This window comes from Narcine bancroftii, chromosome 6 (genome assembly GCF_036971445.1).
Source record: "Narcine bancroftii isolate sNarBan1 chromosome 6, sNarBan1.hap1, whole genome shotgun sequence".
Taxonomy (NCBI): domain Eukaryota; kingdom Metazoa; phylum Chordata; class Chondrichthyes; order Torpediniformes; family Narcinidae; genus Narcine; species Narcine bancroftii.
In genome coordinates this window covers 53,814,780-53,838,076 of record NC_091474.1, presented here as the reverse complement: position 1 = coordinate 53,838,076, position 23,297 = coordinate 53,814,780, and the positions used below count along the sequence as shown (strand labels likewise).

The window sequence follows — 23,297 nt, the reverse complement described above, 5'->3', positions numbered from 1 at the left end:
AGTTCTGGAAAGAGTCCATGCAGTTCCTGGGCCATACTATCACGGTTGAAGGAGCCACACCCGTCACTGCGAAGGTCGCCACTATCACAGAGTTCCCATGCCTGGACAGCCTCAAAGGGCTCCATGAGTTTGCGGGTATGGTCAACCTTTACAACCGCTTCATCCTGGGAGATGCACGGATCTTGCAGCTGCTGTTCACCCTCATCACACCCAAGCACAAGACGCTCACTTGGAAACCAGAAGCCTGCACCATATTCGAGGCCACCAAGGACTCCCTCGCAAAGGCCACCATGCTCGCCCACCTGCTCACCAACCTGCATATGGCACTCTCTGTCGATGCCTCTGCCACAGCCATCGGTGCCGACCTGGAGCAGCAGGTGAATGGACATTGGAAGCCACTGGCATTCTTCAGCCATCTGCTCCGCCCGCCAGAACGCAAGTATAGTGCGGGTTACTGCGGGTTACTGGGCATGTACCTGGCGTTGTGGCATTTCTGCTATTTTTTGTAGGGGAGGACTTTTACCATTTTCACCGACCACAAACCCCACACCCAGGCGCTCGCGATGGCAAAGAATCCCTCATCGGCCCGCCAGCAGTGTCACCTCTCCTTTGTGTCGGAGTTTACCACCAACATTGGGCACAAGGCGAGGAAGTACAATGTGGTTGACAATGAACTCTCGTGACCGGCCATCTGCGCGCTGACACCCATCCTCGATTTCAACCAGTTCGCCCAGGACCAGGAATCTGATGAGGAGACGAGGCCCTTCAAGGCCGCCATCACGGACCTTCGGTTCCGAGACCTCCCAACTCCGAGCGGCAAAGGCACCGTCCTGTGCGATATCTCCTTGGTCACCCCGCGGCTAGTGGTTCCCCAGCAGTGGCACAGGCAGGTCCTCCATCACATCCACGACCTTTCACATCCATCTATCAGCTCCACAGTCTGGATGGTGGGAGAACAGTTTGTATGGCATGGACTGCGGAAGTAGATCTCGGACCTGCACCAGAACATGCACCCATTGCCAGACGTCCAAGATGCAAAGGCACACCAGGGCGTCCATTCAGGAGTTCAAGCACGTCCGGGAACAGTTCAGCCACATTTACATGGACATCATCGGGCCCTTACCCATTTCCTGGGGCAACAGTTACCTGTTAACGGTGGTGGACCGCACCACTTGCTGGAACGAGGCAATCCCAATGCCAGACACCTCCACCGACTCCTGCTCCCGAGCACTGTTGCATGGCTGGGTCACCCGGTTCGGCATCCCGGGTCACCTCACAAGCAGTCAGGGTGCCCACTTCACATCTGCGCTCTGGGCACAGCTCGCCAACAGGTTTGGGATCCAGCGACACCACACCACAGCCTAGCACCCGCAGGCCAATGGACTGGTCGAACGTCTGCACCGTCACCTTAAGTCGGCACTCATGGCCCGCCTCACCAGTCCCGACTGGGTGGACAAATTGCCTTGGGTGCTCCTGGGCATCCGCTCCACTCCCAAGGAAGATCCGCAGGCGTCATCAGCTGAGCTGGTCTACGGTGCGCCACTGGCACTACCCGGTGAATTCGTCAACGCACCTCACAATCTCAAGCGGTCGCTGCACGAACTACTTCCTCACTTCAGGGCATGCTTGGACTTGTTCGAACCCCCACTACCACCCAGGCATAGCACCCACCCATCTCACATTCCCGGCGAAATTCTTTCCACAGAGTACATTTTCGTTTGGCAGGGCCCAACTGCAGCACCTCTGCAGGGTTGTGCAGTGTTCCGGATCGACGTTCATGCTGGACATTGGCAGCAGGCAGATCTGTTTACCATGGACAGGCTGAAGCCAGTGCACATCAATCCCACCGAGCCCATGCTCGTTGCCCAGCCCAAGAAGTGAGGCCACCCAGCGAAAAAGGAGATTGGCGCTGGTTCTGGGTTGCTTTGTGGCGGCTCATCACAAGGCAGGTGAACTGGCCCCGCTTGTAAGCCACGCGGCGGGGCAGCCGGCCAAAATGGCGCTGTCGGGTGGTTTCCCTTCCTTCCAGCATGGGGCTCAGAAACCCGCACTGGGGGACCACGTGATACCTGGGTGATATCAGCGCCCTTCAGCACGGTTCTTAGCCAGGTCCCGGCTGGGAATATAAGTGCATCCTATAATAAAGTAGTCTGCTCACTGAACTCAACCAGTCTGGTTGTGTGTGTTATTGCAGGAGCAGTGTAGCTGCCGCTACAAACCTAAAATTAATAGTATTGTGATCACTAGACCCAAAGTGTTCCCTAACACAAACCTCTGTCACTTGACCAATCTCGTTCCCTAATTGGAGATCCAATACTGCCCCTTTCTAGTTAGTTCTTCGATGTATTGATTTAGAAAACTTTCCTGAACACATTTGACAGTATGGACCCTTTTACAGTATGGACGTCCCAGTCAATGTGTGGAAAGTTAAAACAACCTTATGTTTACTATATATGCTATCTCCGTACAAATTTACTCCTCTAATCCCCTCTGTCCATTAGCGGGTCTAAAATACACCCCCATTAATGTTTTCATGCTTTTCTATTCCACCCAAAATATCCTCACTGAATGAACCCTCCAATCTGTCCTGCCATAGTTCCACTGTAATGTTTCTCTATCAGCCCATGCGACTCCTCCACCTTTTATCCCCCCCCCACCCCCATTCTATCACATCTAAAACAACGAAATCCTGAAATGTTTAGCTGACAATCATGCTCCTCCTGCAACCAAGTTTCACTGATGGCTACGATATCATATATCCATGTGTATATCCATGCTCTAGGCTCATCCACCTTTCTTACCGTGCTCCTTGCATTGAAATATCTACATGTAGCGGCAACTACACTGCTCCTGCAAGAACACACACAACCAGACCAATTGAGCTCAGTGAGCAGACTAGTTTATTGCAGTCTACTGGGCTGTACATACTCCCAGCCCGAACCTGGCTGTGAACCACGCTTGAGGGCGCTGATGTCACCCGGGCATCTTGTGGTCCCCCAGCGCGGGCTTCTGAGCCCCGTATTGGGAGGATTGGAACACCCCCAACAGCGCCATTTTGGCCAGCTGCCCCACTGCATGGCTTACAAGCGGGGCCAGTTCAGTTGCCTCGTGGTGAGCCGCCACACAGATCCCCCCCCCCCCTCAGAACCAGCGCCAATCTCCTTTTTCGCCAGGTGGCCTCGCTTCTTGGGCTGGGCTACGACCACAGGGTCAGTGGGATCGAGGTGTGTTGGCTTCAGCCTGTCCATGGTAAACAGATCCCACCTGCTGCCAATGTCCAGCGTGAACGTCGATCCGGAACACTGCACAACCCTGTACAGCCCCTCATACGGTCGCTGCAGAGGTGCCGTGGTTGGGCCCGCCAAACGAAAACATACTCCGTGGAAAGAAGTTCGCCGGGAAAGTGAGACGTGCGGGTGCCATGCCTGGGCGGCAGTGGGGGTTCGAACAAGTCCAAGCATGCCCTGAGGTGAGAAAGTAGTTCGTGCGGCAACCACTGGAGATTGTGAGGTGCATTGACGAACTCATCGGGTAGTACCAGTGGCGCACCATAGACCAGCTCAGTTGATGACGCCTGCAGATCTTCCTTGGGAGTGGAGCGGATGCCCAGGAGCACCCAAGGCAATTTGTCCACCCAGTCGGGACTGGTGAGGCGGGCCATGAGTGCCGACTTAAGGTGACGGTGCAGACGTTCGACCAGTCCATTGGCCTGCGGGTTGTAAGCCGTAGTGTGGTGTAGCTGGATCCCCAACCTGTTGGCGAGCTGTGCCCAGAGCGCAGATGTGAAATGGGCGCCACGACCACTGGTGAGGTGACCCGGGACACCAAACCAGGCGACCCAACCATGCAACAGTGCTCGGGAGCAGGAGTCAGTGGAGGCCTCTGGCATCGGGATTTCCTCAGGCCAGCAAGTGATGCGGTCCACCATCGTAAACAGGTAATGGTTGCCCCGGGAAATGGTAAGGGCCTGATGATGTCCATGTGACACATGGCTGAACAGTTCCCGGACGGGCTTGAACTCCTGTACAGGCACCCTGGTGTGCCTGTGCACCTTGGACGTCTGGCAATGGGTGCATGTTCTGGCCCAGCCCGCGATCTGCTTCTGCAACCCATGCCATACAAACCGTTCTGCCACCATCCGAACCACGGATCTGATGGTCGGATGTGAAAGGTCATGCCTGCACCACTGCTGGGGAACCGCTGGTCATGGAGTGCCCATTGAGATATTGCACAGGATGGTACCTTTGCTGCTCGGAGTTGGGAGGTCTTGGAACCACAGGCCCATGATGGCAGTCTTGAAGGCCCTCGTCTCCTCATCAGACTTCTGGTCCGGGGCAAACTGGTCGAAGCCGAGGGCGGGTGTCAGTGCACAGATGGCCGGTCACAAGAGTGCATCGGCAACCACATTGTCCTTCCCCGCCTTGTGCCAAATGTCAGTGGTAAACTCTGACATGAAGGAGAGGTGTCGACTGCTGGTGGGCCGAACAGGGATCCTTTGCCATTGCAAGCGCCTGGGTGAGGGGTTTGTGATTGGTCAAGATGGTAAAAGTCCTCCCCTCCAAAAAATAGTAGAAATGCTGCACTGCTAGGTACATGCCCAGTAAATCGCAGTTGAAGGCTGCGTTCTGATAGGCGGAACAGGCGGCTGAAGAATGCCGGCAGCTTCCAATGTCCATTCACCTGCTGCTCCAGGATGGCACCAATGGTTGTGGCAGAGGCATCGACAGAGAGTGCTATATGCAGGTTGGTTTGCGAGTGGGCGAGCATGGTGGCCTTCTCTAGGGTGTCTTTGGTGGCCTCAAATGCGGTGCAGGCTTCTGGGTTCCAAGTCTGGATAGTCCGAGAGATCCAGTAGGAATTCGCTTGATGATCTCATATTTGTCCTCGGTGGGTGAGTGCTGAACAAGGTGCAGCACGCGTCTGGCGGTGGCCTGGTCCAGGGCAGCAACCACATGGTAGAATTTGGTCGTGTCAGACGAAATCTGGCGGAGGTGAAACTGGGCCTCCACATGGCCGAACCAGGTCTCCGGCTCCTGAATCCAGAATTCAGGCAGTTTTACAGCTATAACGCTGATCCCAGGCTCGCTCATGATGGGTTCAAAGACGTTTGAACCAGTCAGGGTCACCAATTGTAGTGGCAGCTACACTGCTACTGAAAGAACACACAAAACCAGACGGGTTGAGCTCAGTGAGCAGACTAGTTTATTGCAGGCTGCTGGGCTGTTCATACTCCCAGCCCGAACCTGGCTGAGAACCACGCTGGAGGGCGCTGTCGTCACCCGGGCATCACATGGTCCCCCAGCCCGGGCTTCTGAGCCCCATGCTGGGAGGAAGGGAACACCCCCAATGACGCCATTTTGGACGGCTGCCCCGCCACGTGGCTTACAAGCGGGGCCGGTTCACCTTCCTAGTGGTGAGCTGATGCTGAGTCGGGGTGAGGGGGATTGGCTGGTGCTGCATCGGAGGGGTGAGAGGGATCGGGTGATTCTGGGTTGGAAAGGGAGTGAGGGGGAATCAACTGATGGTGGATTGGAAGGGGTGTTGGGGGATTGGGTGATTCTGAGTTGAAGGGGTGAGGGGGATCTGCTGGTGCTGGGTTGGAGGGGTGAGGGGGATCGGTTGGTTCTGGGTTGGAGGGGTGAGGGGGATCGGGTGATCCTGGGTTGGAAGAGGTGTGAGGAGTATCAATGATGCTGCGTTGGAGGGGAGGAGAGACGAGGTGGGTGTTGGCGAGGATTTGAGTCAGTCTCAATAAGCATGGTGTGTGTTGGAGGGGAGAAGGTAGCTGGTAGGAGCACTCTGCTGGTGGAATTTAGCAGGTCGATCAGCATTGGTGAGAGATCAGGAATAGTTGGTGTTTCAGGCTGAAACCATTATCAAGTCCCTTCACTTTGGAGGGTTGTGTGTAGTTTCTGTCACCTATCTACAGGAAAGATATCAATAAAATAGAAAGAGTGCAGAGAAGATTTACATGGATGTTGCCCAGATTTCAGGAACTGAGTTACAGGGAAAGGTTAAACAAGTTAGGACTTTATTCCTTGGGAGCGTAGAAGAATGAGAGATATTTGACAGAGGTATTTAAAATTATGAGTGAGATAGGCAGAGTAAATGGAGACAGGTTTCCACTGAGGGTGGGTGAGATACAAACTAGAGAACATGGGTTAAGAGTGAAAGGGGAAAGTTTAGGGGGAACATGAGTGGAAACTTCACTCCAAGAGTGGTGGGAGTGTGGAATGAGCTGCCAGCTGAAGTGGTGAATGCGGGCTTGATTTTAATATTTAAAAAGAATTTGGACAGGTACATGGATGGGAGAGGGATGTAGAGATATTGACTGGGTGCAGGTCGGTGGGGCCGAGGTGGCCTGTTTCTGTTTCGTAATGTTCTATGGTTCTTGGTGAAGGGTTTTGGCCCAAAACATCGACCATTCTTTTTTCGTATATGCTGCTCGACCTGCTGAGGTCCTCCAGCAGAGTGTGATCTGCTCATTAATTCCAGTGTTTCTCCTGAATTCCTGGGAATTTTTGTTGAATTGAGAACTATTTGTGGTTGTCAGTTGTTTCTCGATCCTTCAGCTCCTGTTGTGGGTTGTGTGTCATGTAATTGGAAACGTGGTTTCAGGGATAGAAGGCAAAGCAGGGAAGGTCCAAGTCGAATGGGTCTGGGTCTATACCCACCCCCCACCCCACCTTCCCATGGTGTGAATGTTCCTTCTCTTTGTCAGGTTTGTGAATAAATTCCAGTAATTTTCCTCTCCCTGTCACTGTCAGAGTTTGTCGGACTCTGTAGTTGGGATGGTATGTTGGAGTTCACGGAGAAGGGGCTTGGATGGACAGTAAATGAAGACAGTGTCAACATGTGTGAGCACAGACACCATCTTCAACTTGTCCCTGTTGTATTTCAGGCATTGGACGTTTGGGCTATCGGAGTGACCTTGTATTGCCTAGTCTTCGGAAAGGTAGGTGAAGAGCAGCAAAGGATGAGAGATGACTTACAGAAGGGGCTTCGATAGGGTGGACATGCAATGCGTTTTACCCAGGCAACAATAGCAAGTGCCAGAGGAAAGTATATGGGAGATGTCAGAAGAGAGTGGTGGGTGCCTTGAATGCATTGTCAGGGGTGGTGGTGCTGGTACTACAGGGATATTCAAAAGATTCTTGGAGGCACATGGATGCAACAAAAATAGAGGGTTATGGGTGTGAGGGAGGGAAGGGTTAGATTTACTATGGTCGGCACAACATGGAGGTCTGGGACCTATATTGTGCTGTAATGTTCTCGGTTCTATGTAAGAAGCGTACAGAAATGATCTTGGTGACAATGCAGCAGCATCAGGCAGTGAATCAGTCACTTCTCTCTTCTCCCACAATGGAATTGTGTAAGTTCCCTCTTGCTGGCTTAGGTCATGATTATTTCTTGAGGAATTTGGACCCTGCACAGACACCAATCGGTCGAAGATTCAGCTCAAACGGTAAAAGACAGTGAGCAAACTACAAATGGTGCCAATTGGGAGAGATCAGCAGTCTGATTCAATGGACAACAGTAGCAAATGGGATTTTTTTCTACAGAAGTGTGAGCTTATGCTTTGGGGACAGTGAGTGTGGAATACTCAAGGGAGAACACTCAGAAGGGGGAACATTGGGTGTACTTTCAGTTCCTTCCAGGTAACCAGGGCAGGTGCTGACAGGGGGATACTTGCCTTTATTTGATGAGGCACAAAATGGAGTGTTGGGGAGATGCCCACAGTCAGAATCCTGATCACCTCGCTCCAGGACGGAGGGTGACAGCAGGTGAGAGGGTGCAGAGGACGCTTATAGAGAAGCTGCCAGGTGCAGTGGTCCCACTAGTGAGGGGTTGCTTCCTTTGGAACAAAGTAGCCTGAGGCAAAACCTAAAGATTTTTTTTTTATGATACAGCATAGTAGAAGCCCCCTTCTGGCCATGAAACCCATGCCATCCAATTACACCCAAGGTGGAAGGAAACCAGAGCACCTGGAAGAAACCTACTCAGACACGAGGAGAACGTTAGACATGAATGCACACAGTGCTCTTGACCAGAACTTAATCATGGTTGGCAAAACGGTTAGCGCAACGCCTTTACAGCACCAATGATCAGGCTGGGTTCGAATCCCGAGCTGTCTATAAGGAGTTCCTCCCACCATTTGAAATGTACTGGGGTTTGTAGGTTAATTGGGTGGCATGGGCTCAAGGGCTGAAATAGCCTGTAACCATGCTGTATGTCTAAATTTAAATTTAAAAAATAAATATACAAACTCCTTACACAGAGAACTGGATTCAAACCTGGGTCACTGGTGCTGTCATAGTATTACACTGGCTATTACGCCAACTGCGATTAAGTTCTGGTCAAGGGCAGTGTGTGTGTTTTTGTCTAAAATGGGAAGGGGTGGAGGGGGAGTGAGAATGTGACAACGTAAGAATTTAATTTTGACTGAAGGGGCTACAAGCCCAAATAACAATTGTGTTTTGCATTGGTTGCTAAGTGCACAGAGCGACCATGTTGGAGGGAAGGAAGGAATGATAGATTTCTGCTTGTTAGCCAGAGAAACGATATCTTTATCTTTCTGACTGGAAATAGCAGATGGCATGATGAAGCACCTGACATGGCTTGTGTTGTCAGTCCAGGTCATCCTTGATAAGGAGGTTGTGTATTGGACCACTCCCTGTCATTCAATGTTCCTTTGCCTCTGGTGGTGTTTGCTGCTCATTTCCCCAAATACCCATTCTTTCTCAGTGGAGCCCTTCAGGAAACTGCCAGGGAGACAGCAAGCCTCTTGAACCTCTATCACAGAGTCAGGCCGTCACTAGGACTGGACTGTGGAGAACTGTTGGAGGTGTATGCTCTCAGTCCAGCAGCAAGGTTAGCATTGTATCTTCATGTTAATGTATAAATGAATGCAGAGAAGATTCACAAGTACGTCACTGAAGTACAGGGAAAGATTAAACAGGTTGGGACTTCAATCCATGGAGCATCGGAAAATGAGGGGAGATTTTGTGGAGGTATACAAAATTATGAGGGGTATAGACAGTAAATGCAAGTAGGTTTTTTCCATGGAGGTTAGATGAGACAAGAACAAGAGGACATGGGTTAAGGGTGAAAGGGTTTGCAATAAAATTAGAGGAAATTTCTTCACTCAGAGAGAGTGATGGGAATGTGCCAGTGGAAGTGGTGAATATGAGCTTGATTTTGTTATTTAAGAGGGATTTGGACAGGTACATGGATGGGAGGGGTACAGAGGGATCTGATCTGGGTGCCTGTCAATGAGGCAGGATAATAGTTTGGCACAGACTAGATGTGGTAAAGGGTCTGTTTTTGTACTATCATGTTCTAAGGTGTGACCACTTGCTGTCCATTTTAGATCAGTCAAAGTACTTCAACTGGTAATGGCGAGTCACTCACCTTTGCACCTTGTCCACAGTGTCCATTTATGGATGACTACATCCTGGTACTTCACAGCAAGATTAGGAACCGACCTGTGGAGTTCCCAGAAAGGTAAGTGGTGGCAGAGGAATGGGTCTGCTCATTGGACAAGTCTCCACTCATGATGTGGAACCCACTGGGAACTGGGGTGGGGTTCAGAAAGGGAGTCAGTTTGAGAGTGTCAGGCCAAATTTTAATTATAATTTTAAAATAAATTTTAAATTTTATAAATTTAGTCATTCAGCATAGTAACCGGCATTTCGTCCCACAAATCCAAGCTACTCAATTACACCCATAACTACAAACCCCGGAACATTTTGAAGGGTGGAAGGAAACAGGAGCCCCTGGGGAAAACCCATGCAGACACAGGGAGAACGTGCAAACTCCTTAGAGACAGCGTGAGATTTGAACCCCGGTCCTGATCACTGGCCTATGATGGTGCTGCACTAACCCTGCCGCTCATGTTGACAAGGCTGTGCTGGAGTTGATATGGAGAGGTTTCCAGTAGTGTGGAGAGTCTGGGACCAGAAGGCACAGCCACAGAATAAAAGGATATGCCCTTAGAACAGAGATGAGGAGGAATTTCTTCAGCCAGAGGGGGATGAATCAGGGGAATCCATTGCCACAGGCACCTGTGGAGGTCAAGTCACTGCATATAAAGTGAATTTGGAAGGTTCAAGATTTGAGATTCCTTTATTGTCATGTAATAGTATAGAACATGTAATATTACACAAAAATTTCTTTCTTCCTGCCATAAAGCAAAGTTGCCATCAGTTTTGTCCGGTACCCCTTACAACATTAGAGAAAGAGAAGCATAAGAGAGTCCTTTCATAGTCATTGCATGTCCATGGATTCGCCTCCAGTGCTCCCGCAGCCTCTGCAGCCACATAGACTCTTGTTCAATCTATCAGCAGCCGAGCTCCAGATCCAAACCTCTGACACAATCAGGAAACCTTCAGCACTCGAGGCCTGGGCACCCTCCATATGTTAATATAGCATTAACATCGACCTCCAGTTTCTGCTGAACCCCCATACTTCCCCCCATCTCTTTTTCTTCTTTCCTCCAGTCTCTTTCTCTCTCTCTCTCTTTCCCTTCCCCTCTGTCTCCTTTACTCCGGCTCTGTATTCACACAGCCACCCCCTCATCGATTAGTGCCTCTTCTCTTTTATCCAGGTCTGATTATCACCTTTTGCCTGTTGGCCTGTGCACCTCTCCCTGCTCTTTCTTTCCTTCTCTCCAGCTTTTAATCCAGGCGCCTGCCTTCTTTTTACTCACACTTTGAGGAAGGACTCAAGCCCAAAACGTTGGTTATATATCTTTATCTCCTCCGGCATTTCTGTGTTTTTACTGTAACCACAGTATCTGGAGACTGTTTCACTCCAAAATGAGAGATGTGCTCTGAGAGGGAGGGTAGGGAAATGCCAAGTTCTTAAGATGCTGGGACACTGCTGAGGCTGGAAAGGGTTTGGCTTTCAGGGAGAGAATCGAGGGAAGTGGACCCAAGCTGGGCTTGAGCTCAGGGTTTCAGGAAACTGGGTCGTGGAGATGTTCTGGGACTGGGTAAAATAGAAGAGCTCCATGTGTAGTGGGGCAGAGTCCCAGGTTGGATCGATGTATATGGTCTGGAAGGTACAGGAGAAGGCAGAGGATATGGGATTCCATATGACCTGTAACAACATGTTTCAGGCAGGGGTAGCTGTAGATCTGACCAATGGGATGCCCACCTCCGTCCTGTGTGCCCTCTGGAAGAAAGCCGAGGGAGGGACTGGATGCGACCCCCTAAGGGTAAGAGTTAGCCCGAAACCCACATCGGCGCCCCTCCAGACCACACTGAGGCCCTGCGCCCATCCATCGAGGCCCTGCAGAAAGTGGTGATGAAACTGCAGCAGCAGCATGGATCGACCAGTAATGGCGACACTCTGCTCCGCTGCCTCAGGATTGGGGCTGAGTCTCCTGATGGACTTGTTCAGTGCCCCTTTCCTTGCTGAGAGACCCCAGGCCTATATCCCCGTTAACATACACTTGGGAAAGGGTAACATCCAGTGGTGGCTGGCACTGGGGAATACTGGTACTTAGCACACCATCATCCTGGGCTACACTGACACATGGCAGTGACCCCGGATAGCCATGGAAGGTTTAGGAGGGGCTATCATCTCCGCCGAAAGACACCCTTCTGATGGTCATCAGGATTGAACAGCCAAGGCCCCTGTCCGTCTTGAGTACCTGCTGAGGATGAATGTGCTAAAGGTCAATCCATAAACACTAATCAGGGGCCGTTCATCTATGGGGTCTCCTGAGTCCAGAGTCTCAAGACCATTTCGCCTTCACGTGGGCAATCGAGTTCAACAGTTGAAGATAGAGGACCAGTTAACTGGACAATCAAGTTCAAATTCAAAAGTGTTGAAAAAGCGGAGACTCAGCAGATAGTAGCTGATTGGGCAATCGAGCTCAGGTGTTCCAAACGTCACTATAAAAGTGAGTTGGCTGAGTCTGATTGGAAAAGCTTTGATTCAAAGGGCTTCGGCGAGAAGAGGCTGAGGTGGTGATGTGGGAGTTGAAATAGAAATGGTCCATCATGGACTGGGCCAAGCACATTCACGATGGGGTGAGCCATCCTCACAAACATTTCATGTCCCTACCTGATGGTCAGATGCAAAGTCCCGACCCTCACTGATATAATGGGATAGATCTTCGGTGACCTGGCCCAAGAGGAGAAGCAGCGGGTCTGGTTCATCAACAGTTTTTGCCACTGGAGAGACAGCAAACAATGTTGAATGCTGCTGATCTCAACCAGAAAGATCCTTTCCCAAGAGGTGAAAGGGGGGTCCAGCCAACTGGCTGGTGGCTGTAACCCTGCCTCTCTGAGAGACCATCAGGCCAATTAGGATCTACACCAAAGTTTTTCCATTTAATTTAATTTAGGTGGGAGGAAACTGGAGCCCCTGGAGAAAACCCATGCAGACACGGGGAGAACTCCTTACTGACAACACGGGATTGGAATCCTGGTCCCGATCATTGGCGCTCTTACAGGATTGGACTAATCACTATGCTAGCCAGGCTGTCCCTGGGCCATACCAATGGCATGGTAGTATGAATGTTATGATGGTGTGAATTGGGCTGGGAGACCACTTTGGGGATGCTCCCACTCAGAGTTCATCTTGGGGGGATGAACACTGGCAGGTACACCATGTGAATGTCCATACCTTCAGGGAGAACAAGGAGAACACGCATAATGCTGTGATAGATGGAGTAGCCCAGATTTGGATGGCTGTGGTGCGACTGAGCAGGCAGCCCTTGGCTGCCTGGCAGCCTGGGAACACTGTTAGAGTGGGTGCCTAGGTATGGATGGGACAACGACAGATTGCCGAGGGGTAGCCTTGACCTATGATGAGGGCAAAGAGCTGATTACCAGTTGTTCCACATGCCAACATGTCAAACCCAGGAGTTGGGTGGCAGGTACCCTGGGACACATGGGGAAAAGCATGTAATTTCCTATAATCCATCCTAATATGGCAGATCGAGTATATTGGGCCTTTCCCACACCAAAATAAGAAATAGTATACACTTATCATGGTCAATATGTACTCTATGGTCCTGGTAGTGATGTCATGTGGTCACATTGACTAGGAGAATATGAACTAGGGGCCACACCATATGGGATGCTGTGGGAGGTCCAATCCTGCCAGGGCTCCCACTTCACATGAACTTAGATTCAGATCTGGGCTGCAGAAACTGGCATCTTGTAGCTGTTTCACATCCCTTACTACCCACAGACAGCGGATTTGATTGAATAGATGAATGGGATGTTATGGTCACAAACACCTGTCCACACCTCCTCAGAGTGGATGAGTGTGCTGCAGCAGAGAGTGGACCACCTGAATTCTCGACCAAGAGATCAGGGTGTTTCTCCGATGTTGCAGCACCTGTCAGCGTTGGATCCACTATTTGAAATGCCTCTCAACATCCTCTTCAGTTTGTTTTTTTATTGTGTTCCAGACCAGAAATCAGCGAGGACCTGAAGGATCTGATTCTCCGGATGTTGGATAAAAATCCTGACACTAGAATTACAATTCTTCAAATAAAGGTATGAGATAACAAAGCAAGTTCAATTGAAGAGATCCCAAAATCATTGGTGAGTGTTTGAAAGCTTAAGAGATGTCATCAGTGGACAGAAAACATTGTTGGGAGTAGCGTACAGGCTCCCAAATAGTTGTCATGATGCAGGGCACAGGAAAACAAGCACCTTGGAGGTTTGTGTAATATGACATTAAACTGGACATAGACCAGATATGTATGAACAGTTTGGAGGATGAATTCCTAGAACATGTAGGAATCCGAATCTGGATCGGTTTGGTCGGGAGCCAATCTTTTTCACTGTGCATTGGGAAAGGATGATGAACGATCCTGTGGTAAAGGAATCTCAAAGAGAAAATGAACATGAAATGACAGAACATGTGACCTCTCAGCCTTTAAGAGCCAAGATTTGATAGAGGTATTTAAAATTATGAGGGAGATAGATGGAGTAGATGTGAATAGGCTCTTCCGCTTGAGGGTAGGGGAGATTGGAATCAGGGGTCATAAGTTAAGGGTTAGGGGCAAAACTTCAGAAGTAACATAGGGGGTAGCTCCTTCACTCGGAGAGTGGTGGCTGAGTGGAATGACCTTCTGGAAGAGGTAGCTGCAGCAGGGTCGATTCTGTTATTTAAGAGGAGGTTGGATGAGTACATGGATGTGAGGGGGTTTGAAGGTTATGGGCAGGGGACAGGTAGGTGGAACTAGTGGAGTTTCACTTAAATCGGTGCAGACTAGAAGGACTGATATGGCCTGTTTCTATACTGCAATTGTTATATGGCTATATGTTATATAAGATTGCACTCAGTGTGCACCTGCCAGTTGTGAAGAGAGCATGTGGTGTGAGGTAGGTCCATGAAAGTCAGGACAACTCACGGTCAATGCTTCAGGGCACTGTGCTGTCTGGGCTCATGACCCTGGAGGAGAACGGTGAAGGCCGCAGTCATCGCTGCTGGGGATGAGCGGGCGCTGTCAAGAAGCACTGAGGTGCCAAGGGTGTGAGCTGAGGGAATGAGATAAGCCAGTCCAGGGTAGAGGCTCACAGAGCCAAGAGACAAATGAGAACCACCCGTGGGTTGACCTGGTCCTGGACAAACTTGCCTTTGGCAGTTGAGAAATTTCTAGTAGATTCCCATTAGTGCCAAAGCTAGACAGGGAGTTGGGTCTCACTTTGCTCTGATCAATACATTCTGTTACAGAGTCCAGAGGACCCCACAAACCACCAGCAATGAATATGCACCACATGACAGGGTTACTTAAATAAAAGTAGTTTTTAACTATATTTGAACAAGAAAACAGAATTAGACTTTAACTTAATTACTTAACCTACTTAACTAACCTACCTAACTACTCAATACCCCTATAACACTAAGCACAGCTGTGTGTAATGTAAATTTAAGATTAGAAAAGTTCTTTGGATCACAGTCCAATTTCAGTGGTTGCAGGCAATTCTTATACTGTGCACAGAAGTTAGCATTAACAAAGTTCACCAGTCTTTGGTGCTTAATGGGCAAATGGTTACCACTCAGGAGGGTTCTTGCTGGTTTTCAGAGAAATTCCTTTTCCAGGACATCCACAACTGATTCCTTCTCAATCAGTCTTGCTGATGAAACTTGCCCCCTCCAGGGTTCTCCAGATGATCCTCTTTCTTTCAGGTCACCTTTCACACAGCCAGTCTTCACCTTCGATCAGACAGCCTTCCAAAGTTTGGCAGCTTTGTCCTTCTGGAAATGATTTCTGTCTCCACTCTTCTCTCTGTTTCACACCCTCCCTCTCTGAGAGCAAAACTCTTCTCCTCTGCCTGCAAAGATCACATGTTCTCCCAGGCAAGCAGCTGTCAATACTTTGTTGCCCTCTACAAAAAGCATTCTGCAAAAATTCTGTGTTTTAAAAGGTGTGTGTGCAAGCTGCTCTAACGATTCTTCTCAAACTACTTCTAAATACTCTGTCACACCTTCCCCCATTAAAGAGAATTTTAATTCTTGAGTTAAAATTCAGTTATAACTAAACTGTCTTAAAATCACTAAAGAGATAACAATACACAATATATAACATGTTATAAATCAGTTAGTAGAAGAACCGACTTGGGACGGTGTAATACTGGATCTCCTGTTAGGGAACGAGCTAGGTCAGGTAGCGGACATTAATGTTGGAGAACCAATTGGGTCTAGTGATCATAATTCTGTTAGTTTTAGGGTAGTTTTAGGGAAGAGCAAGGAGAGGCCTAAAGTTGAGGTTCTGGATTGGAAAAGAACTCATTTCGAAGGAATAAGAAGGGATTTGGGGAGTATTGAGTGGGACAGGATATTTTCAGGTAAGGATGTTAATGAAAAATGGAGGATATTCAAAAAAGAAATTTTGAGGGTAGTTATGTCCCAGTCTGGATCAAAGGAAAGGCTGGAAGTCATAGGGAGGCTTGGTTTTCGAGGAATATTGGGAATTTGGTTAGGAGAAAAAGGGAGGTGTACAAGAGGTATAAAGAGCAGGGAGCTGAGAAGTTGAAGGAGGACTACAAGGAGTGTAGAAGGAATCTTAAGAAAGAAATTAGAAAGGCCAAAAAAAGGCATGAAGAGGCTTTGGCTGACAGAGTAAAAATAAATCCAAAGGGTTTCTATGAGTACATTAAAAGTAAAAGATTAGTGAGAGATTAAATTGGACCCCTTGTAAATAGTGAGGGTAGGCTGAGTGAGAAGTCTGAGGAAATGGGGGAAATTTTGAATGATTTCTTTTCCTCGGTATTCACTAGGGAAAAAAATATTGAACCAGTTGAAGTAAAGAAAAATAATGGGGAGGTCATGAAGCATATAAGGATAACCGAGGAGGTAGTGATGGCTGTGTTAAAAAAGATAAAGGTGGATAAATCTCCGGGACCGGACAAAATATTCCCTAGGACACTCAGGGACAGTTAGTGGGGCCATTAACAGAGATATTTAGGATGTCACTGACCACGGGAGTGGTGCCAAAGGATTGGAGGGTGGCACATGTGGTTCCTCTGTTTAAGAAAGGGTCCAAATGCAAACCTGGGAATTATAGGCCTGTAAGTCTGACGTCTGTGGTGGGCATGTTGATGGAAAGTGTTCTGAGGGATGCTCAGATTTTTGGAGGTACAGGGATTGATAGGGAGTAATCAGCATGGTTTTGTCAGGGGTAGATCATGCTTGACAAACCTGATTGAGTTCTTTGAGGGGGTTACAAAAAAGGTTGATGAAGGGAAAGCTGTGGATGTTGTCTATTTGCACTTTAGTAAAGCTTTTGACAAAGTTCCCCACAGGAGGTTAGGAAAAAAGGTGGAAGCATTAGGTATAAATAAAGAGGTAGTGAAATGGATTCAGCAGTGGTTGGATGGGAGGTGTCAGAGAGTAGTGGTAAAAAATTGTTTGTCCAATTGGAGGCCGGTGACTAGTGAAGTTCCTCAGGGTTCGGTCCTGGGTCCACTATTATTTGTTATATATATTAACGATCTGGATGTAGGGGTGGAGAATTGGATAAGCAAGTTTGCGGATGACACAAAGATTGGTGGTGTTGTGGACAGTGAGGTAGATTACCGTAGATTAAAAGGTGATTTAGGAAGGCTGGAGGTGTGGGCTGAGAAATGGCTGATGGAATTTAATACAGATAAATGTGAGGTGCTACATTTTGGAAAGGCAAATTTAAATAGGTCATATACATTGAATGGTAGACAATTGAGGAGTGCAGAGCAACAAAGGGATTTAGGAGTTATGGTAAATAGTACCCTCAAGGCTGATACTCAGGTAGATGGTGTGGTGAAGAAAGCATTTGGAATGTTGGCCTTCATAAATTGGAGTATTGAATTCAAGAGTAGGGAGGTTATGATGAAACTGTACAAGGCATTGCTGAGGCCAAATTTGGAGTACTGTGCACAGTTTTGGTCACCAAATTATGGGAAAGATATAAACAAAATAGAGAGAGTGCAGAGAAGGTTCATGAGAATGTTGACAGGATTTCAGGGTCTGAGTTACAGAGAAAGGTTGTGCAGACTGGGGCTTTTTTCTCTGGAGCGTAGAAGATTGAGAGGGGACTTGATAGAGGTGTTTAAGATTTTAAAAGGGACAGAGTAAATGTGGATAGGATTTTTCAATTAAGAAAGGGGAGATTCAAACTAGAGGACATGGTTTAAGATTGAAGGGGGAAAATTATAAGGGGAACATGAGGGGAAATTTCTTTACGCAGAGGGTGGTGGGGATGTGGAATGAGCTTCCGGCAGACATGGTCGAGGCGGGATCATTGGTTACATTTAAGGAAAGACTGGATCGTTACATGGATAGGAGAGGACTAGAGGGGTATGGACTGGGTGCTGGTCAGTGGGACTAGGAGGGTGGGGATTTGCTACGGCATGGACTAGTAGGGCCGAACTGGCCTGTTCTGTGCTGTAAGTGGATATATGGTTATAATACAGTAATTCAATTTCAAGAGTATTTCTATAAATGATCAACTCACCTTGACAAACAATCGGCAATCACATTATTTACACCTCTGATATGGTTAATTTGCAGATCATACTCTTGTAATATCAAACTCCAGTTTAACAATCTTCTGTTTTTATTCTTCATTTTAATCAAAAACACCAAAGGATTGTGGTCAGTGAATTTAACAATTGGTTCATGAGAGGTACCAAGATACACGTCAAAATTTTGCAGACCAAATATGATAGCCAACAGTTCTTTTTCAATAGTGGAATAGTTATTTTGATGAATATTGAATCTTTTTGAAAAGTAGGCATCTGGATGGTCAATTTCATTATGTTTTTGCAATAAAAATGCACTTGCTGCTCCCTCACTGGCATTCACTGGTACGGAAAATGGCTCGTCAAAATCGAGAGATTTTAACACAGGGCAATGGGATAGCATCTCCTTTAAATTTCTAATGCTGCCTAACAATCTTTAGTCCACACAAATTTCTCCCCTTTCTTCAAAAGGATGGTTAAAGGAAGAGCAACCTCAGCAAAGTTTCTGCAAAATTTCCTGTATTATCCTGCCATTCCTAAAATCCTTCTCACTGCTTTCTTGCCATTGGGAGTAGGAAACTGAGAAATTTCATTCACCTTAGCTTGAATAGGTGCAACTTTGCCATGGCCAACTACATAGCCTAAGTATGTTACCGTGGCATTTGCAATTTGACTCTTTGCTAAATTAACAGTTAAGTTTGCTTTGGATAATCTTGCAAACAATTTGTCCAATTGTCTTAGATCAGAGGTGTCAAACTCAAATTCACGGAGGGCCAAAATTAAAAACTTGGACTAAGTCGAGGGCCGAACTAAATATTTATTGAAAATTTTCAACAACATCTGCATGTTTTCTCTTCTTTCAACATATGTAATGTTAAACTTTTTCTTATTAAAATAAATGTTTAATAATAGTTTTGGATAAACTCTTTCCAGAAGCATTAACAAATGAGAAATAAAATATTCAATAAATAATATTTCTCTATAGAGGATTTGTCAAATGTTGCTAGTGTGCTGTCGAATAGTAAAATCTGAGGGCTATTGAGAATGTGGGAGAATAACATGATTCCTGAAACAATCAAATGGGTGACTGATTGTGGGCATGAACTCTAGCAAGGTTATTTGCCATGCCCTTTTTTTCCATTGGTACAGATATCCTTTGATTTACACACTTTTCAAGTTTTATGCCTAATGAGCTTGTATCCAGGTGCAGGACCATTTTTAACCAGGAATATATTTATCACTGTGACATGAAACTATTGGAAGATCGTTTTATCCTGAGATTAAAGTTCATAATCCTTACTCAGGCCTGTGTGCGGGAGGGCGGGGTTTGCGGGCGATCGGGTTGGACAACGACAGTGCGGGGGCATCGGCTCTCGCTGCAGGGCAGCATCTCGGCGGATCAGCGGCCCCGTCACCGTAAGTCGCGGATCGGCCTGCGGCATGGAGGGGGAATGGGCGAGTGGGCAACGGTCCTGGCGAGGTCAGGCCCGAGGCCCCCGGTTCCGGGCACTGGGAAGCGGCCTTGACTTCCCCTGACACCGGCCAGGCCCCAAAACCAGAGTCCACGGTGAGACCCTGCAACGTAAACAGAGGAGGTGGGGGCGATTAGCAGGCTGACGCCAATGCATTCTGGGATTTGTTGTATTACTGTGCATGCGCTATACTGGCGCGGCGGCCAGCAGGCCACCTCTAATACATTTTTGAAATGATCTTGTGGGCCAAATATAATTATATCGCGGGCCAAATCTGGCCCGCGGGCCAGAGTTTGACATGTGTGTCTTAGATGTTCTTTCCTTATGTCACTTTTTGTGACCAAGTAATCAATATAAGCATCTGTATGTGTTAACCCTTGGATAACAGAATTAATCATCCTCTGGATTGTTGCAGGGGCATTTTTCATGCCAAACGGTAACACATTATACTCGTATAAACTGAATGGAGTTACAAAAGCTGAAATATTCTTTCCTCTCTCAGTTAAAGGCACACACAAGTAACCCTTCAACAAATCCAACTTAGTAAGAAATTTAGCTTTGCCAATTTTATCAATACAGTCATCTATTCTCGGAATAGGATAAGCATCTGTTTTAGTTACTGAATTAACCTTCCTATAATCCGTGCAGATCCTAATAGTTCCATCTGGTTTTGGTACCAGAATACAAGGAGAACTCCAATCTGAGTTTGAAGGTCTAATAATGTCATTCCTCAACATATATTCCACCTCCTGATCCATGATTTTACTCTTTTGAATGTTTATTCTATATGGGTGCTGTTTTATGGGATTTGCTTCTCCAAGATCTACGTCATGGTCAGAAACAGGAAGAGAGCTATCACTGAGATGGGAGTCGGCAAATTTTGAATGGTGCAGAAATTACAGGGTTGTAGTTATGGGAGAAGAAGTGGAGGGATGAGTCAGTAGGTTTGCAGATGATATGAAGGTTGAAAGAGTTGAGGATAGTTTTGAAGGTTGTCATTGATTACAACAGGATGCAGAATTGGGCAGAAAAAATGGTTAATGAAGTTCAATCTGGATAATAATTTGTCAGATGCATCCAAGAAAGGTTCCTGACACAGAATGTCGGCGAGTCGACTAGAGGGGAGGCCATATTGGATCTAGTTCTGGGCAATCAATTTGGCCAGGTGGCAGACCTTTCAGCGAGGAAGCATTTCAGTGAGAGTGACCACAACCCCCTGAGATTTAGCAAAAGGATAAAAGCAGATAAAATGTAAAATGTTTAATTGAAGAAGGGATTATTGCAATAGGATGAGGCAGAAACGAGGGAGAGTAAATTGGGAACAGATGTTCATGGGAGGAAGCACAATAATATGGAGGATGTTCAGGGACCACTTGTGCAGGGTTCAAGATAGGTTTGTCCCACTGTGGAAAAAATGGTAGGAAAAGGGAAAAGGGAACCATGGCTGATGAAACAGGTCAGGCAACTAATCAAGAGGAAGAAGGAGGCATACATTAGATATAGGAAGCAGGAAATAGGAAGGGCTCATGAGAAGTATATGGTAGCCAGGAAGGAACTTAAGAAAGGACTTAGGAGAGCTTGAAGGGGGCATGAGAAGGCTTGGCATGTAGGATTAAAGAGAACCCCAAAGTGTTCTATGCATTTGTAAAGAACAGAAGGATGACACGAATGAAGGTGGGGCCGCTAAAGGATAAGGCAGGCAACATACCTGCAGGTGGAGGAGGTTGGGAAGTCCTAAATGAATACTTTGCTTCAGAATTCACAAGAGAAAAGGACATTGATCAGGGTGAGGACGGGATTGAACTGGCCTGTAATTGAATGTGAAGATTAAGAAAGCAGAAGTGTTAGATCTTCTGAAAAACCTCAAGATTGATGTCCCCCGGGCAGGATGTGATATACCCCAGGCTGCTGTGGGAAGTGAGAGAAGAGATAAGTGGGGCAGTAGGGAGATGCCGGAGGATTGGAGAATGGCAAATGTTTAAAAAAGATAATAGGGAGAATCCTGGGAATTATAGACCGGTGAGTCTTACATCAGTGGTGGGTGAACTAATGGAGAGGATTCTTAAGGATAGGATCTATGAGCATTTGGAGAAGGACAGTCTACTCAAGGATAATCAGCATGGCTGAGAAGGGAAGGTCATGCTTCATGAGGCTAATTAAGGTTTTTTAGGGTAACCAAATAAATTGTTGAGGGTAGGATGGTAGATGTGGTTGACATGGATTTTAGCAAGGAATTGACAAGGTTCCCCATGAGAGACTCATTCAGAATGTCTTGAGGCATGAGATCCAGGAACCTTGTCTATGTGGATAAAAAAATGGGCTTGTAGGAAGAAAGCAGAGTAGTTGTGGAAGGAAAGTATTCTTCTTATGGTCAGTGACTAAAGGAGTGCCAGAGGGATCTGTTCTGGGACCCCTGCTCTTTGTAATTTTTATAAATGACCCAGATGAAGAGGCGGAAGGATGGGTCAGTAGGTTTTCGGATGACACAAAGGTTGGAGGGGAGCTGAAGATTATCAAAGGTTACAAAAGGATATAGACAGGATGCAGAGTTGGGCAATGGATTTCAATCCGGATAAGTGTGAGGTGATGAGATTTTGGAAGGACAAACCAGAAGGCTGAGTACAGGTTGATTACTTAAGAGTTTGGATGAACAGAGGGACTTTGGGGTCCAAATGCATACATCCTTTAAGGTCTCCACACAGGTTGATAGGATAGTTAAAAAGGCATATGGGATGCTGGGATTGAATGCAAGAGTAGAGAGGTCATGTGGCAACTTTACTAATCTCTGATGAGAACACACTTATTGAGTGTTGTGATCAGTTATTGTCACCTCGTTATAAAAAGGATATATAAAGGATGTGGGTAGGATGTGGGGAATTGGTGTGAGTCTGGGAGTGGGTGCAAGTTGGGGAGTGGGTGCAAGTAGGGAAGCCGGTTAGAAGTAGCATTGTCACTGTGAATCAGGTTTCTGTGGCTGAATCTGTAATCACCAGTAACAGGGAGGGTGTCTGAACGAGAGGTTTGCCGGAGGTAACGTGCTTTTCTGTGGTTGGTGTGCAGGTTCACCCGTGGGTCTCGAAGAATGGGACAGATCCCCTCCCACTGGAGGAAGATCACTGCAGTGAGGTGGAAGTCACCGAGGAGGAGGTGATGAACTCTGTCCGGCTCATCTCCAGCCTCTCAACTGTGGTAAGAAAACCCTTCATCATTCAAGTTTATTATCACCTGACTCTGCATATTCTCTGCACACATCAGATAATAAACAGATATATACAAACAGATGGAATTCAAATATACATAAACATTTTGGATTGATTTTACTCAATTCCAGAATTCTGTTCATCAAACTCACAGCCTGCAAGAAACAATTTCCCAGCCTGATGGACCTGATTTGAGGTTTCTCTACCTCTTTCTTGATGGTAGTAGGTGAGAGATACTGTGTGCTGGATGGAAAGAGTCCTCTATAATTCTTTGAGTCCAATTGAAGCAACACTCCTGGTTAATGTTGTTAATAGAGGAAAGGGAGACCCTCGTGATCTTCTCAGCCATTCTGATGATCCTCTGTATTGACTTCCACTCCGATGCTTTGCAGCTACCGTCCCTCACCATGATGCAGCCAGACGGGGACTCTCAACTGTGCCCCTGTAAAATATCCTTGTCCTACTCAACTTGCTAAAGAAGTGTAAGCTCTGTTGTGCCTTCCTAATTCATGAGGAGGTGTGTCTCCAGGATAAGTTGTCTGTTTTGTCCACACCAAGGTACTTTGTGCTCTCCATATGCTCCACAAAGGAAACCTTGATGAACAATGGAGAATGGTCGACTCTGTCCTCCTGAACCATCTCCTTTATCTTGTCAC

The 23,297-nt window shown here is 47.3% G+C and overlaps 1 protein-coding gene across 1 annotated transcript in view; it reads left to right on the top strand.

Annotated features, from left to right (window-relative positions):
- The window catches only part of camkk1a (calcium/calmodulin-dependent protein kinase kinase 1, alpha a), a 351,599-nt gene that overhangs the window by 312,231 nt on the left and 16,071 nt on the right, over positions 1–23,297 (top strand). The window contains exons 13-16 of the mRNA XM_069888054.1: positions 6,902–6,955; positions 9,371–9,504; positions 13,430–13,517; positions 22,502–22,630. Coding sequence (XP_069744155.1) covers positions 6,902–6,955; positions 9,371–9,504; positions 13,430–13,517; positions 22,502–22,630 — 405 coding nt within the window. The remainder of the gene's footprint in view (positions 1–6,901; positions 6,956–9,370; positions 9,505–13,429; positions 13,518–22,501; positions 22,631–23,297) is intronic.